Source organism: Mus pahari, chromosome 6, assembly GCF_900095145.1.
Source record: "Mus pahari chromosome 6, PAHARI_EIJ_v1.1, whole genome shotgun sequence".
Classification (NCBI taxonomy): domain Eukaryota; kingdom Metazoa; phylum Chordata; class Mammalia; order Rodentia; family Muridae; genus Mus; species Mus pahari.
In genome coordinates this window covers 52,585,705-52,602,506 of record NC_034595.1, presented here as the reverse complement: position 1 = coordinate 52,602,506, position 16,802 = coordinate 52,585,705, and the positions used below count along the sequence as shown (strand labels likewise).

At 41.2% G+C, this 16,802-nt stretch overlaps 1 protein-coding gene across 5 annotated transcripts in view; it reads right to left on the bottom strand.

Moving 5' to 3' along the window:
- The window catches only part of Dnajc6 (DnaJ heat shock protein family (Hsp40) member C6), a 149,196-nt gene that overhangs the window by 7,461 nt on the left and 124,933 nt on the right, over nucleotides 1-16,802 (bottom strand). For all 5 annotated transcript variants that reach the window (XM_029539741.1, XM_021199900.2, XM_021199899.2 and 2 more), the window contains 4 exons: nucleotides 13,201-13,335; nucleotides 11,309-11,377; nucleotides 8,753-8,872; nucleotides 635-898 (listed from right to left, as the gene is read on the bottom strand). In XM_029539741.1, the coding sequence (XP_029395601.1) occupies nucleotides 635-898; nucleotides 8,753-8,872; nucleotides 11,309-11,377; nucleotides 13,201-13,335 (588 nt within the window). The remainder of the gene's footprint in view (nucleotides 1-634; nucleotides 899-8,752; nucleotides 8,873-11,308; nucleotides 11,378-13,200; nucleotides 13,336-16,802) is intronic.

Here is a 16,802-nt window from a genome sequence, read left to right as displayed (position 1 = left end):
GCAGAGGCAGAGGCAGAGGCAGAGGCAGAGGCAGAGGCAGAGGCAGAGGCAGAGGCAGAGGCAGGAAAATCTCTATGAATTTGAGGCTAGACTCGTCTACAGAGTGAATTCCTGTACAGCCAGTGCTATATAGAGAAACACATCTCAAAAAACAAACAACAAACAGACCAAAAAGAACATCAATCTAGGGAGTCTTCCAGCACCATCACAGGAGCCCCCACCAACCACTCCTCTCACTAGGGTCTAAGGGGAAAACCTAATCATTTGACAGGTTCCCATCCTCATTCTCCTAAGAATACCTTCCTTCTTTTAAAAGAAATAGTTTTATATCCCATCTACCCATCCAGTCAACACATACTAACACTTACAATACAACAAGTGCATTGCTAGGTTTAAAAACCTACAACAAATGCCTTCCTTCTTACTCACCATGGAGAAGAAAAGACCAGTGAGCCAGCAGTCACATGACACTTGTTTGGGATCATGGTAGACCCAGGTGCTCCACACAGTACTTGGGATATGGATCGCCTGATGTCCCTTAAACTCTAAGATGGTGTCTTTCAGACATAACATCCCCAGCAGTATGGCAATACAGGCAGGTCACTCTATACCAGACTCAAGTCAACATCCTTACCCAAATTAGTAGATCCTTTTCCACGTTCGCTCTGTCCTGCAGGCATAGCCGAGAAGCTCACGTTGTAATTGGGCCGGTTCTGCGGGGAGGAGTGAGGCACACCGGACTGTGGCTTAGGCTGCGTCTGCTGCCAGTTGTAGCCAGCTGGCTGCTGCCACCCTCCACCCATTGGCTGTGGGGATGCTTTCTGCGGTGAGCTGAGAGGTGGAAATCCTCCACCCAATCCAGTTGGGGTGGTGGGTTTGCTGGCAAATGAAGAGCTACCTATGGAGGAGAAGGGAGAGAGGCAGTAAGGCTATTGAGAGTGGCTTCAAACTTGGGTCACAAGGCATTGCTTGCAATGATTTTAGTTGGAAACTGCTTTGGGTGGTAACAGAATTAACCTTCTTAACAGGTAGAGAAATCACAGGCATATCTGCCTGTCATTTCCTCAGTCAGCCCACTGATACTTCTTTTCTTCAATGAACCAAGAGCAATTTAGTGGTTTTTTTTCCTTTCTATATCACGCAGCCAGTCTATGGCAAAATACTTGAATCTAGACTTTTGAGTCTAAGCCAAAAGACCATACTGTGACACCCTGACCAGATTGCCCCCTCCTAAGCAAGTTTAATTTCTTTACTAGAGTCAAAACTACCAAATGGTAAGTATGGGGATAAAACAAGTGACCTCATTAAGGTTCTACTTAAATGTCAACTATTAGGATTAATTATCATTTGCTATAAGAAAAAGCCTGGTTAGGACACAAGAGCATTATAGCTGTTTCTAAATTTCACAAATACATTTCAGTTTTACACTGCCGCGTTCCACTGAAGGAGGGCTAGTATTGGGAAGGCAAATTGAGAAGCTGGAACACGGTGATCTCCAAAGACCCTTCAAAGAGCCAAAATAATGATGATGATGATAATAAAACAACTAACACTTCTATAGCTCTTCACAGTGTGTTAAGTGTAAGTACATAGTATCAATAGGTCAATTCAAAGCTAAGGTTCACGATAATTTTGCGATCACATAGTTGGTTAACGGAGATGCCCTGACCACGAACATCTTATCTCTGCACCTCCATAGCCAGAGTCTCAAGTTCCTACCAAAGTTCTGAGCTGCTACTAGAAGTCACCCCTTCCTATGACGTTCTTCTATAGCTATGCCCTTTCATTTAGACCCTGAGAGCCCTCTTCCCTTTCACACATGGATGCTTTATTAGAGCTACTGAATCTGGAATCAACCTGTTTGAGTTCAGTGCTATCACTCATGTACCATTTGCTCTCTTAGGCATAGGTTCCAAGTCATTCTCCAGCAGGTGCTGAAATGCCTGCTATGTGCCAGGTTGGGCACTTGGATTCTACACAAACAAGGCACCTTACTTTTCTAAAGCTAAATGATTTTTTTTCATTTCTGTGAGCTTCAATGTTCTCATCTACAAAATGACTATGTCTTTATCAATGTAAGTATAGTATAAACACATAACCATTGCAGGAAGTGTTTCACAGCCCCTGAATTAAACAAAGGCAGGTACACTACACACCACAAAACAACATTAACCACATGTTTGACACATTGTAAAGACTCAATGAGCAGGGGGCTAGAGAGATGGTTCAGCAGTTAAGAGCACTCACTGCTCTTCCAGAGGTCCTGAGTTCAAATCCCAGCAACCACATGGTGGCTCACAATTAATTGTCTATAATGAGATCTGATGCCCTCTTCTGGGGTGTCTGAAAACAGCTACAGTGTACTTATATAAATAAATCTTCAAAAAACAAACAAAAAACAAAAAACAAAAAAAAATGAGCATTTGGTCACAGAAACCAGCAATGGCAGGCTGGCACTCAAGCCTGTTGCTGCCCCTGTCGTTTTCCATTACCAACCCCTGTTTTTGAGGTAAGGTCTTACTATGCAACCCATATGGTCTAAAACTCCCTGTGTATGCCAGGCTGGCCTCACATTGGTGCCCCCCCCTGACCCGAGAGTGCTTGGGAATAGAGGCAATACCAACATGTGCTGTTTACCACTGTCATTTGACAAACTACACCTTCAAGGCCCTCCTCAAGGGCCCCCCACACCTAGCACATCAACATATGTGTAAGGCTGGGTACTCATCCTGTACTGTGGTTTCATTTTACATTTTAAAAATACTTACTTTGTTCCAAATACATCTGCTCATCACTTTAATATTTGATTCATCTCCTATTTATAGGACAAAACCTCATGAACTAAAGGCACCTTCCAGATATTCAATTGCTCCCATCCATTGTTTGTTCGTTTAGAAACCACTCCTAGCATCTTCTGCATGCCAGGCTGTGGACTCAGCAATGAAACAGTGGGTGCTGACATGGCTCTCATGGGACCTGTCAATACTGTATGACTCTATAATGTCTAACTTTCCAGAATATGTCATACTTACATGCAACGGTTCTACATGCAGATGCTATCGAAGTAGTGAACTGGCCGAAAACAAGCACAGATGCCAGACCTAGGTCATGCCATCCTCCTACAAGCTGAAGAAGCCTTGGTTTTCAACCTTGACTGTGCATCGAAATTAGCTAGGGAACTTCTCGTTAAATGTCTCACCTAACATAGCACCTGCACAGTGGGTATTTATATTTGATTAACATTTCTCCCTCCTACCATACTGTAAGCTCCACTGGGCTTACAGAGAGATTTTTTTTTTCAAAATAACATGCCAGTTTAATAAAATACACATTCCATGGTAGTGACCCCGTGTGAAAAAGGTGTGGAAGAGCTTACAAAGAATTCATAAGAAGTGATTATAATTATGGTCAACAACTCAAAGAAGACAAAGACAAAGAGATGTGTAAAGTGAATAGTCTGTCCAAGATAGAGTTTGAACTCTTTAAGAAAATGCAAGCTGAAACGATTGTAGATCAATTAAAAACCAGAGCAGAAAGCCCTAGAAACAGATTGGATTAGTCAAAAATAGTCAGTAATAGAAGACAAAGGAAGAGAACTGGATTACTAAGTTGAAATCAATAAGAAGTTAGGAAAACATAAATGGAAAATGGGAAAGTTTTTGGAATAGCCTCTTAATTATAGACATAGAAGGAGGAGGAGAAAACTGTGATGAAGACATAGAAAATATCTTCAGTGAATCAGAGAAGAAGATTTCAAAAATCCAAGAAAACCAAAAGCACAAACTGCCTATGCTGGCACAAGAGGACAAAAGTACACCAAGTGGACAGGACCAGAAAAACTCGCCATAGCATATTATAATTAAACGTATAGCAACACACTGGGCAGAAACTCTCACTCATACACACACTCACATGCATGCCTGGACACACACCAGTACACACAGACACACACACACACACTCACACGCATGCATGCAGACACACACACACACACACACACACACACACACACACCCTCTGTCTCCTAGAAGGGAGAGAAATAACACTCCAATAATCATACTTAGTACACAGATCTTGGCTTCTAAATTTTATCCCCCATAAAAATGACTACAGACACCTTACAAAAGAAGACACCTAGATCTGGAGTGTAGGAAGCTTGGGAAATGCCTGACCATCCCACTGTCCACCTTCAATCTGAAATCACATAAGCCAGGGTCCAGGGATAGGAGAGCTGACCAGGGTGGCTTTTATGGTTAGGATATGGGTAGAGAAAGGATGCCTCTTCCTTTCACTTGATAGAATTGAGTGAAAAAGACATAAAAGGCAAAGGAGCATTCATAAAACAGACCAAGGACTGGAAGAACAGCACAATAAATAATGCCAGAAGTGGTTGATAATCAACTGAACCACAAAGAAGGCAGTTTGTCTATCCTGAGATAAGTGACATAAATGACAGATAGATAAACAGAAAATAAATGGGTAGAGACAGACAGATGGATGGACAAATGGATGGATGGATGGATGGATGGATGGATGGATGGATGGATGGATGGATGGGTGGATGGATGGATGGATGGACAGATGGACATCTGGACAGATGGGTGGATGGTAGGATAGGTAGATAGATAGATGGGTGAGAAAGAAAAAAGAGGAAGAAGGGAGAGGGGGAGGGATAGAAGGAGGGAGAAAGGGAAGAAAGGAGGGAGGGAGGGAAGGGGAAGGAGGGAGAGAGAGAGAGAAAGAGAGAGAGAGAGAAAGAGAAAGAGAGAGAGAGAGAGAGAGAGAGAGAGAGAGAGAGAGAGAGAGAGAGATCCTTGCATTCTTGCAGTATAATGTCAGATCATTAATATAGTGAGACAAGCTGATATGGAAGATACAGTTTTTTTTGGTTGGTTGGTTAGGGTTTTTTTTCTTTTCCTTTTTCTCTTTCTTTCTTTCTTTCTTTCTTTCTTTCTTTCTTTCTTTCTTTCTTTCTTTCTTTCTTTCTTTTTGTAGACACTGCAAAAACAACTTCCACAGAGTGACTAGCTTATATTCCCACCAGTAATGCATAAGGATTCCCTTTTGTCTGTACCAGCATTAGCATTTGTTTCTGTTTTCTTAATGACATTCATTCTGTCTAGGGTAAGATGGAATGTATGCAATTTTTAATTCTTTTGATGCCTAACGAGGTTGAATGTGTTTCCATATCATTTTGGGGGCATTTTTACTTTATATTTTGAAAACTGTTCATTTTATCAAGTCATTTACTGAGATGATTGAGTGATTGATTGATTGAGTGAGTGAGTGAGTGAGTGAGTGAGAGACTGATTTTTGAAACAAGGTTTCTCTATGTAGCCCTGGCTGTCCTGGAACTCACTCTTTAGACCAAGCTGGTCTTGAATTAGGAGATCCGACTGCCTCTTCCTCCCAAGTGCTGGGATTAAAGGCATGTGTCACCACCACCCAATTTGAGTTTAATTTTTATTTTTGTTTAATTTTTTTAAGTTCATTGTATATTCTAAATATTGATACTCTGAAGTCAACCAGCAAAGAATTTTCTCATATTCTGTAGGCTGTATCTTCTTTTAATTAACTTTCCCTTTGCTATACAGAAGAATTTTAATCTCACAAGGTCCCATTTGTTAATGTTGAGTAATATTCCCCAAGCAACTGGAGTCCCTGAGTAAGGCCTTATCTATGTAGACATTGTACAGAGACCTTTTCTTTCGTTTTTCCTCTAATGGTTTCAGAGTGTCGGGGCTTTTATGAAGGTCTTTGATCTACTTGGAGTTGGTTTTTATGGGAAGCAAAATATAGGGATTTGTTTTCCTTCTAGAACAGGCAGATATCCAGATTTCTTACTACCATTTGTTTAAACTGCTATCTTTTCTACAATGTATATTTTTGGCACCTTTGTCAAACCAACATACAAACAAAAAAGCCCAAACATGTAGCTATAGCTCTAAAGTTTACATCTAGGTGTTTACTTTCACTGACCACAGTCAGGCTTTGTGTCAACACTCTACACTATTTCTATTGCTATGGCTCGGCCAGATAACCTGAAATCGGGTATGGTGATATCTCCAGCAGTATTAATTTTGCACAGGATTGCACTGGCTATCTGTGTTCTTTTGTGCCTCCATATGGATTTTAAGGGTCTTTTTCTGTTTCTGTAAAGAGTGGCATTGGAATATGTATATATACATATATGTATATACACATATGTATATACATAATTTATTGGTGTTTTTTGTCTGTGTGAGGGTGTCTGATCCCTGGAACTGGAGTTAGAGACAAGTGTGAGCTGCCATATGGGTGCTAGGAATTGAACCTTGGTCTTCTGGAAGAGCAGCCAGTGCTCTTAACTGCTAAGCCATCTCTCCAGTGCTGGCAGGGAATTTTGATTGGGGTTGCATTAAATCTGTAGATTGCTTCTTTTTTTTTTTTTTTCCTATATGGCCTTCTTAATTTTTTTATTATTATTATTTTCTTTATTTACATTTCAAATGCTATCCCGAAAGTTCCCTATACCCCCCACCATTTTCACCACATTAGTTCTTCAGGTCCATGGGCATGGTGGGAGGAGCTTTCCTTCTTTGAGTGTCTTCCTCAGTTTCTTTCATAAATATTTTAAGGTTTCCATTGTGGAGATCTTTCGTTCCCTTGGTTAGTTTATTCCAAAGGTTTTGTGATATTCTGTTGTTGCTTTGGAAGCTACTGTGAACAGGATTTGTTCCCTTTCTTAGCACAAATATTAGTATTCAGGATTGATGCTGGCTTTTTATGTTTTTTTTTTTTTTTTTGATCCTACTATTTTACTGAAAGTGTTTATCAGCTTCAAGAGTCTTCTGGTGGAGTCCTTTTTGGTCTCTAGTGTATAGAGTCATGTACCAAAGCATAAAGATGCTTTTTGACTTCTTCCTCTCTTATTTATTTTAATTAATTCTCCTTTTTTATCACTCTGGCTAAGACGTCAAGCACTACATTAAATAAGAGTGGAGAAAGTGGACATCTTTGTCTTATTTTTGATCTTAGGAGAAATGCTTTGAGTTTTGCTTCATTTAGCACTGGGTATAGGTTTGCCACACACTGCTTTTACTATGTTAAGATATGTTCCCTCCATTCTGAGCTCTTCAAAGGCTGTCACTGACTGATGTTTGCTTTTGTCAAGAGTTCTGCCCTGAGTCTGTTTCTATGATGTATTACCTGTGTTGATTTACATATGTTGAACCATCCTTGCTTTCTGGAAGAATGCTAAATTGGTCGTGGTGAGTGGTCATCATTATGTGAGTTCGGTTTCCAAGTATTTTACTGAGAGTTTCTGTGTAACGCTATCAGAAAAATTTTGTTGTTGAGTCTTTATCTGGTTTAAATATTAGGATAAAACTGGCTTCAAAAAAAAAAGAGTATGTATGTATTCCTTTCTTTTAATACTTTGAGCAGGGTTGGTACTACAACTTTGTAATGCCCTGGTATAACCAATCATCCATGAATATATCTGGGCCTGGTGATTTTCAGTTGTAGATTTTTTTTTTTTAAAGATCACTGCTTAATTTCCTTGCTTGTTACAGAACTGCTTGAATTGTTTTCCATCTTTATTTAACTTAGGTCAAATCATCTAGAAATGCAACCGTTTCTTTTAGGTTTCCCAATTTAGAGGAATGTAAAACTTTAAAGCATGTTCTTGCGATTTTATGAATTTCACAGATATCTGTTGTAACTTCTCCCCTTTAATTTTATTAATGTGCATCTTTTCTTCTTTAGTTGGTGAAGGATTTTCCCATCTTATTTATAACTCATCTCTTCACTGTTCTGTTTTTTGTATTATTTGCTCATTTCTATTTCACTCATTTCTGCTCCCATCTTTTTTTTTTTAAGATTTATTATTTATTTATTTATTTATTTATTTATTTATTTATTTATTTATGTGAGTACACTGTCCCTGTCCTCAGACACACCAGAAGAGGACATCAGATCCCATTGCAGAGGGTTGGGAGCCACCATGTGGTTGTTGGGAACTGAAGTCAGGACCTCTAGAAAAGTAGTCAGTGCTCTTAACTGCTGAGCCATCGCTTCAGCCCTCTGTTCCAATCTTAATCACTTATTTCCATCTACTGCTTTTATATTTGGCTTGTTCTTGGCTGAGAAAGAAGAATGCTAATGTAATACATGTTTGTGCAAAGCCTTTCTCTCTTCCCAATGGTAAACCTTCACTTTTCTGTGAATCTCACCTGAAACCCACTTTACAGTAAAAGTATATGATCTGAACCCCTTGTGTAACCCTAGTGGCTCTGTGTTGTTTTTTGTTGTTGTCGTTGTGGTGGTGGTGGTGGTGGTGTTTTGTTTTATTTTTATAACACTATAATCCCATCCAAGGCACTTCTGGAGCCACTCTATAACCTTATTAACTGAAAAGGAGGCAAAAAAGCAACTCTTTGAGATGTTATTTGAAAAGAAAGCAAAAACAGTCTCTATGGTTAATATTAAGATACTTATACGTGACTCTACTTTGAGAAACCCACACCTATGCACTCAAACCTGTCTTAATTTCTTCCCCAGTACCTCTCTTTCTCTTAACACTAGTGCTTAAACTCCAAATTTGCTTCGAATTGAGGCCAAGGATCCAGTTTTACCTAAGGTCCCCAAAAGATTAAGGGACGTCTTACATTGTGCTATGGGTACAGTGTAGAGCTGTGCCTTTGTCCCTGCCACAGTTGACATTAGCATCAAGTATTATTTACATCTAAACCTGAGAAGCGTGTATATATACCTAGTGTCCCCAGGTCAGCAAAGGGATCCAGAGTCTGGGGCTTGCTCTGGTGGGTGGGGGTGCCATGCGATGAGCCTGTCGGGCTGGTGGCAGCAGATTTGCTTCCCATTCCAAAACCTCCTGAAAAGGAACAGAGATCATTAAAGATGAGCTCGTACCCTGAATTGGATGCTCAAAGTCAAGAGTTCCAGAGGACCCGCTCGGCTGCCTCTAAGGCAAATTAGGATGGGGTCTGAAAAAGTGTGCGAAATCTCTGGGCACTCTTACTCCGATTTAGGAGATCGGTGACCTGAAGTAAGACTAACATACGGGTCAGGCACGGGATCTTCGTGGTCCATGCCTGCCATTGCCCATGCTTATCTCTCCTGTACCATCTCTCTCTCTCTCTCTCTCTCTCTCTCTCTCTCTCTCTCCAGAGATCTGGATTCAGGCTGTGTCTCAACTCCCCCTGCCACCCTGGAGGGGTCTTGCTTACCATCTTTCAAGTACACCATTTTTAACTTTAAAATGTGTGAATAGCTTATTTTACGCGCGCCGGTGTTGGCCTGCATGTGTGTATGTGTACCTTGTGTTTACAATACCCACAGAGGTCAGAAGAGGGCATCAGGTGCCCTGGAATTAGAGTTACAGGCAGTTGAGAGCCACCATGTGGGTGCCAGGAATCCTGGGTCCACTGCAAGAGCAGACAGTGTTCTTAACCATTGAACCATCTCTCCTGCCCATTAACTTCTTTTAAAATACAATTCAAAGTCACAGGTAATAAAAGCAAAAAGTGGGCAAATTGAATGAAAAAAAAAATTGTATGGCAGAGGGCATAGTTAACAGAGTTAAAAAAAAAAAAAGTCAAGTATACAATGGGGGATAGTATTTGCCAACCTTTATTCTGTTAAGGAGTTTGAGCCAGAGTATGTAAAAAAAAAAAAAAAGCAACTAAAGCTTAATAATGAATTGACAAATGCCTTGATTTAAAAATAAGCAAGGATATTTCAGCTAAGAAAATTTTCAAACGATCATAACACATAAAAAGATTCTCAACATCACTCTCTTAGTTACTTTTTTATTGCTGTGATGGGCACCATGACTGAGGCGACTTATAGGAGAAAGCATTTAAGGGGCTTAAAGTTCCAGACAATTAGAGTCCTTAACCATCATGGCGGGGAGCATGGCAGCAGGCAGGCACATCTTACATCTTAAGCTTACATAGCATTCACAAGCATGAGGCATAAAAAGCCAACTGGGAATGGGATGGGGGTTTTGAGACTTCAATCCCACTCTCAGTGACATACCCTCCCCTTCTCAAACAGTTCCACCAACCGGGACCAACTTTTCAGGTCTATGTGCTTTCTTACTCAAATCACCACAGTCACTAGTTATTAAAGGAAATGCCAATCATGTAAACAATGAGATACTACCTTATACCTGTCAAGATTGGCATTTGTTAAAAAGAAGAAGAAGAAGAAGAAGAAGAAGAAGAAGAAGAAGAAGAAGAAGAAGAAGAAGAAGAAGAAGAAGAAGAAGAAGAAGAAGAANAGAAGAAGAAGAAGAAGAAGAAGAAGAAGAAGAAGAAGAAGAAGAAGAAGAAGAAGAAGAAGAAGAAGAAGAAGAAGAAGAAGAAGAAGAAGAAGAAGTGTTTGTAAAAATGGGGAGGAATTAGAATCCTTGTACACTGCGGGTAGGAACACAGCAGGGCACAGTTACTGTGGAAGTAGCACGCTGCATCTCCACAGATTTAAAAGACCCTGATTCAGCACCCAAGTTCCTGGGGATATATCCAAGGTGTTCATTAAAATAAGGACCATAGTCATTGCATTCGTCCTGGCTACTGAAAATGACAGGAAAGAAAAAAAAATGTGGTATTATGTGAACAGTGAAATATGAGTTAGCCTTAAAAAAGGAAGAAATATTCCTATGGACTACAATATGGATAAACCTTAGGACATTTTATAAAATGACATAAGACACTCAACAAAAACTCAAATGCTGTGACATTCTACTTAGTAGGAAACCTATCCACTTTCCTATTGAAAGTGGGCTGCTGGTTATCTAGGGCTGGGGAAAAGAAACCATGGGAACTATTGGTGGGCATGGGGCTTCAGTCACGAGCAATGAGGGAGGGAACATCTACATCGCTTTACTTATACTTACTTTGCTGTGTAAGGTAAATAAACATTGTCCCTCCCCCCCATTTCTTGGATGAGAAAACTGAAGCTGAAGCTGAGACTTATCCAAAAACAACATTTAAAAAAAAAAAGAAGCAAAAACAGGAGAGTCTGAGTGGTACAAGCACTTCAGATCCATCTCATTGTATTGTTGAGTTAGATACACAGCAGATGAGTCTTGGAGAGTTAAACACACACACACATACACACACACACACACACACACACACACACACACACACACTTCATGTCACCAAGCACACTGATATGCAGATCTTTGGGAATGTTCAAACTACACAGTGTACTATAATATTCCAAGTATCCACCTCATCTTGGCTAAAGGACCATGCACTTACCGCTGGTCACGTGCATACAAAAATAACCCACTGGTCTTTACCTGGTTTGGTGTGCCAGTCCCAACCTCCAGCAATGTCGGGCTGGATGTTCACAGCAGGAGTACTAGAAGCTGCAAATGGAGAGAAGATGGGTGAGAACAAGGAGGCTCAGAACCCACTCTTCTGAGTTGGCACAGGACAATCAAACCTGCATGGCTCTACACAGCTTCTACATGGCTAATGGATTCATTCACTGCCAGGGCTTTTACTCCACTCTGCAACAGGGATACTTGCTGTTCTCGTCTGTGCACTCTCACAGGAACTTGGCAGAAGCCAGGGGCTTTTGCTGTTCATTCTTTGGCTCACCTTTATGTTACCTCCGTATTCACTGACTTGGGATAATAATTGTGTGCGTGCCTGTCTTCATTAAATTTTAAGTCCCTTGAATGGAAGAACTATCTCATTCACCTTTGTGCACCACACTTATATACTTAAGATTCTGGGCCATGCAAAAAGAAGGAAATATCTTTAAGCTCAACATGGCTTAGCTCGGCCCAGACAAGGGCACCAAGGCATAAACTACTCAGAAGTGGGGCCCTGCTTTCTCCTTGACTGCAGCATGGATTGAAAAGGATGAGCCACTCAGAACACTAATTAGCCAAAAACTATGCATTGCCCACTATGCTGGTGGCAGATATGTGTCTACTGTCACTCCAAAAGAAACCTGTTAGAGCTTCAAGAGAGTGCACTCTGACCCCTCACAAAGTTCTGAGCAGAACTGAAATGAAACGTGCAGCTGGAAGAGAGAATCTCACGCTAGGATGTTTCCCATAAAACTCAGTAGAATTCAGTCTCTAAACCAGCATTACAAGTGGGATTGAAAACACACACACACACACACACACACACACACACCACATACATATACCCACCCCCACACAAAAACCACATACATATACCCCACATAAACACACACCCCACAAACACACACACCACATATGCACACCATATATACATACCACACGTATACACCATACACACACACTCCACATATATACCACACGTACACATCCTACATACATACAACACACATGCACACACCACACATACAAACCACACATATCCCACTTACACACAACACACACATAGCACACATGCACACACCACATACATACCACACACCACCCATAAACATCACATGTACATATACCACACACAGGCAAACACCCACATTCCACACAAACAAAGGACCTAAGGCGCCAGGACCAGAATTCTAAGGCTTCATAGTCATCTGTTGTATCTACCTAGAGTCATGTACCTTCCCATCGGTTAATTCATTTAAAAGCACACACCATTACACCACTATTAGTGACAATGGTTCTTTTCTTTTGACTCTGCCCTGCTCCAGCTCAGCAGTCACTCATGAAAAAGTTCCAAAAGTCGACAGCTTTATCAACATTTGCTCTCTGGCTTCCTTTACATTCTGATGTTAAGTCTAATATCCATCAGGATGCAAAATGAAGAAAGAGTGAGAAAGACCTGAATTGCTGAAAAGAAGATAGTAAGAAGGGAAACTGGAAATGAGATCCTAGGCCTGAGGATGGTACAGTAAACCGGGTCTACACAGGCCACTCATAAATCAGTAAGATACAATGTTAATTTATTGAGCAGATAGTTCATGTATTATTCTAGTGACTGACTGCTATAAAAGTATTAAGATACCTTTCATTCTTTCATTGCACAGGAAACTTTGGAATCTGGTGTTTGCCTTATTCATGGAACACATTTCAAACCAGACTAGCCCATCTTGACTACTCTGCAGCCATGCAGGGCTAGCAACTACCACAATAGATGCGCACGTGCCCCCCCCCCACACACACACAGAGCACTCAGTGTTTTCTTGTGGACAACCACTCCACTATTCCACCGAATGGAATAGAAAACACTTTCTTACCATGCACTGTAGGGGAAGGGCTTCTTGTGGGCTGCAGAAAAGGGTCACTAGAAGCACTGGATGTGTTCAGAAAGGAGCCCAACAAATCCTGACCTGGTGGCTTAGCAGGGGCTCCAAAAGGATCAAAGGTGGCACCTAGAAAACAAAGGGAAAATCCATTTCTTTATCTTGTCAGTTCATGGTTATAATATTGAAAAGCTGCCACTATTATTTGGCCAAATACTAGAAATATGAGGATGGTACTTGCCTCCTGACTTCCCCAGCCCTTCCTAGCCTCACAACGTTCTCTGGAACTAACAGTGGGTCCCACACAACAGGAATTACTCCACCTTTGTAGATGAAAGAGTCTGGATTCATTTAGTAGAAAAGCTATACTCTAAATGAGGACCCAATTAGCTTTTATAAATCCTGTCTGTGTGTATGTATTATGTGTGCTTGTGTATGTGTATGGTGTGTGTAGTATATATGTGTAGTGTGTGTATTAGTGTGTATGATGTGTGTGTGTGTATGGTGTGTGTCCTGTGTTAATGTGTGTGTACAGTGTATATATGTGTAGTGTGTATATTAGTATGTGTAGTGTGTTAATGTATATGTGTGGTATAGGTATGTGCAGTATGTGTGTTAGTGTATATGGTGTGTGTGTGTGGTGTGTGTATATATATGTGTATTATGCGTGTATGGTGTGTATAGTGTGTTAATGTGTGTGTGTGTAGTGTATGTATGTATAGTGTGTGTTAGTATGTGTGTAATGTATGTATGTATGTATGTATGTGTAGTGTGTGTGTGTGTGTGTGTGTCACTATGGTGTGTGTGTGTGTGTACACCACACCACAGAGCACAGACATCTGTTCTCATCTTCTGCCTTTTTTGAGATGGTGTCGTTTTTCTGCTGCATACATCAGGCTAGCTGGCCTGAAACTCCTGGCTCATCTTCCTCTACTTCCCATCTCCTTGGAGAAGTCCTGGGATTACAGTATTCACCTTACACATCCAGCTTTGATGTGTGCTCTGGGGATTGAGACTCAGCTTCTGAAACTTGTGTGGCAAGCTTTCTTACTCAATGAGCTATCTCTCCAAGCCAGCTTTTGAAAATCTTAGTAACATAAAACCAGTAAGTCATAGTCACAGAGTGCCCAAGAAAACAAGGTCAACACAGATGAATCTATGAGTTACCCAAACTGTGTATAGGCTACTGGGATTCAGTGACTAATGGGTGTTCAGGTAAAAGGAATTAATGGGAAAATACCAGGCAGGGGACACTACTATAAAGAAAAATAATAATAATTTGGTAGAGTATTTGCCTATCAGACACGGAGCCTTGGGCTTGATTCCCAGCATCATATAGGACTAGGCATGGTGGCACATGCCTATAATCACAGCAGTTAGAAGGTGTAAATGGAAAGATCAGAAGTTTAAGGTCATCTTGGGCTACACAATGAGTTCAAGTCAGCTTGAGTTATGTAAGACCCATCTCAAAAGAAAAAGACAACCCCACTAAGTAGGCCTTGCTTTGACGTTGTATGAAGTGACCTTCAGCTCACTTGAAAGCTAAAGGCAGAGTGAAACATGAGGAGTGACTAAAGCCAAGCTCTCAGCCTTTCTGGAGTCCATGGCAAACAAGCGTTTCTGACTCAGCTTCTTGGAGCTACAGCAGCAGTCCTCAACCTGTGGGTCCTGGCCTCTTTGGGGCCCTTTCATAGGGGTCACCTAAGACCGCCAGAAAAACATATGTTTGCATTATAATTGATACCAGTAGCAAAATTATAGTTATGAAGTAACAATGAAAATAATTGTATGGTTGGGGTCACCACAACATGAGGAACTGTATCAAAGGGTTGCAGCACCAGAAAAGTTGAGAACCACTGAGCTAGAGAACTAAGTAAGGGGACTAAGAAGATGGGAAGCCCTGGTTGTCAGCAATGGTGAATCTTCTTGGGGCTATCCTGTGTTATAGAGGTGACCTTGGGTGGTCCTCAACTTCTCCCTGGCAAACGGAAGTGCCGTCACCTCCACTCATTCCTGGAGAAACTGAAGTTCAGAAATATGCTTTTGTTCAACTCCAGGAAACACTCTAGGCTAGACTCATGTTCAAATTTTCCAGCTCAAAACTCCAGATAACCCCCACAAGCCCTAGTCACGAAGCGTGACGCCAATCACCAAGCCGCATGGAGACAACTGTCCTCTGATTTCTCACGGTTGAGCAAGGAAAAAAAAAATCTCCTTGATCTACCTAAAGTGAGATGTCACTTCCAAATCTGTAGGTACCAAGCTGATGACTGCTTGCATCCTGGAGTGGGGCTGACCTGTTTTAGAAATAGAGCCTGAGAGCCAAACCAGCGAACAGACACTTCCCACTGTCACAACGTGATGAGGCATGTGGCTCACAAGTTTACAGCTATGGCGTTAGCGGCAGGCACAATGCTCTCCCAACACTTGGCGGAGTTGCAGTAGCAATGATACCTATACTGTTTCCAGCCACGCAGTACAGGATGCACATCCCTGACCCCATTTAATAGTCAGGAGACCTCATCCTCTCTGACACAGAACACTGGGGTTTGCAGGGTAGCTGTAAGAGGACAACTGGTAAACCCACTTGTTTCTAGGTTGAAGCTAATCAACGGAGAAAACACTAAAGACTTCTTAGATTACTAGAGCACTTTCAATAGCACCTTGTTTAAGAAATTCCCTAATAACCAAAAGTGAAGTGTAACTAGTATGGATGAAAACTCAAGAGTTAGTCTTTATCATTATGCCCATAAGTATTATCACTAACTAAGGAAATTAAGATGATTATTTTTGTTGTGTTGGTAGTGAGACAGGGTTTCTCTGTGTAGCCCTGGCTGGCCTAGAACTCCCTATGTAGACCAGGCTGGCCTGAAAAATCACAGGACCCCGCCTGCCTCTGCCTCCCAATTGCTGGGATTAAAGGCGTGTGCTACCACACCTGGCCAAATTAAATTCTTAACAAGGTTCCCCAGCTAGTTCGGTGTTAGTCCTGTGTGATCCAAATGCAGGCCATTAAGTCTAGACTTTGCATCCTTTCTGTTTCCTTTTGGAGGGATAGGACACTGGAGCCATACATCTAGGACTGCCACTAACAACTGGGGATGCTCATCATCATATCTGTGATGTCACAGACAGAATTAACTAATGTCAAGGGTGCCTTCTAGCTCTGACAGGAAAGCACCAAGCAGCATGGGACATGGCGAGTTAAATTATCGAACATCATTAGGATGGTTTGTCTTAAAATTCAGAGTTTCTGTAAGGCAAAAAACACTGTCAATAAGACAAAAAGGCCACCAACAGATTGGGAAAGGACCTTTACCAATCCTAAATCCGATAGAGGACTAATATTCAATATATACAAAGAACGCAAGAAACTGGACTCCAGAAATTCAAATAACCCCATTAAAAATGGGGTACACAGCTAAACAAATAATTATCAACTGAGGAATACTGAAAGGCTGAGAAGCACCTGAAAAGTTGTTCAACATCCTTAATCATCAAGGAAATGCAAATCAAAACAACCCTGAGATTGCACCTCACACTAGTCAGAATGGCTAAGATCGAAAATTCAGGTGACAGCAGATGCTGGTGAGGAT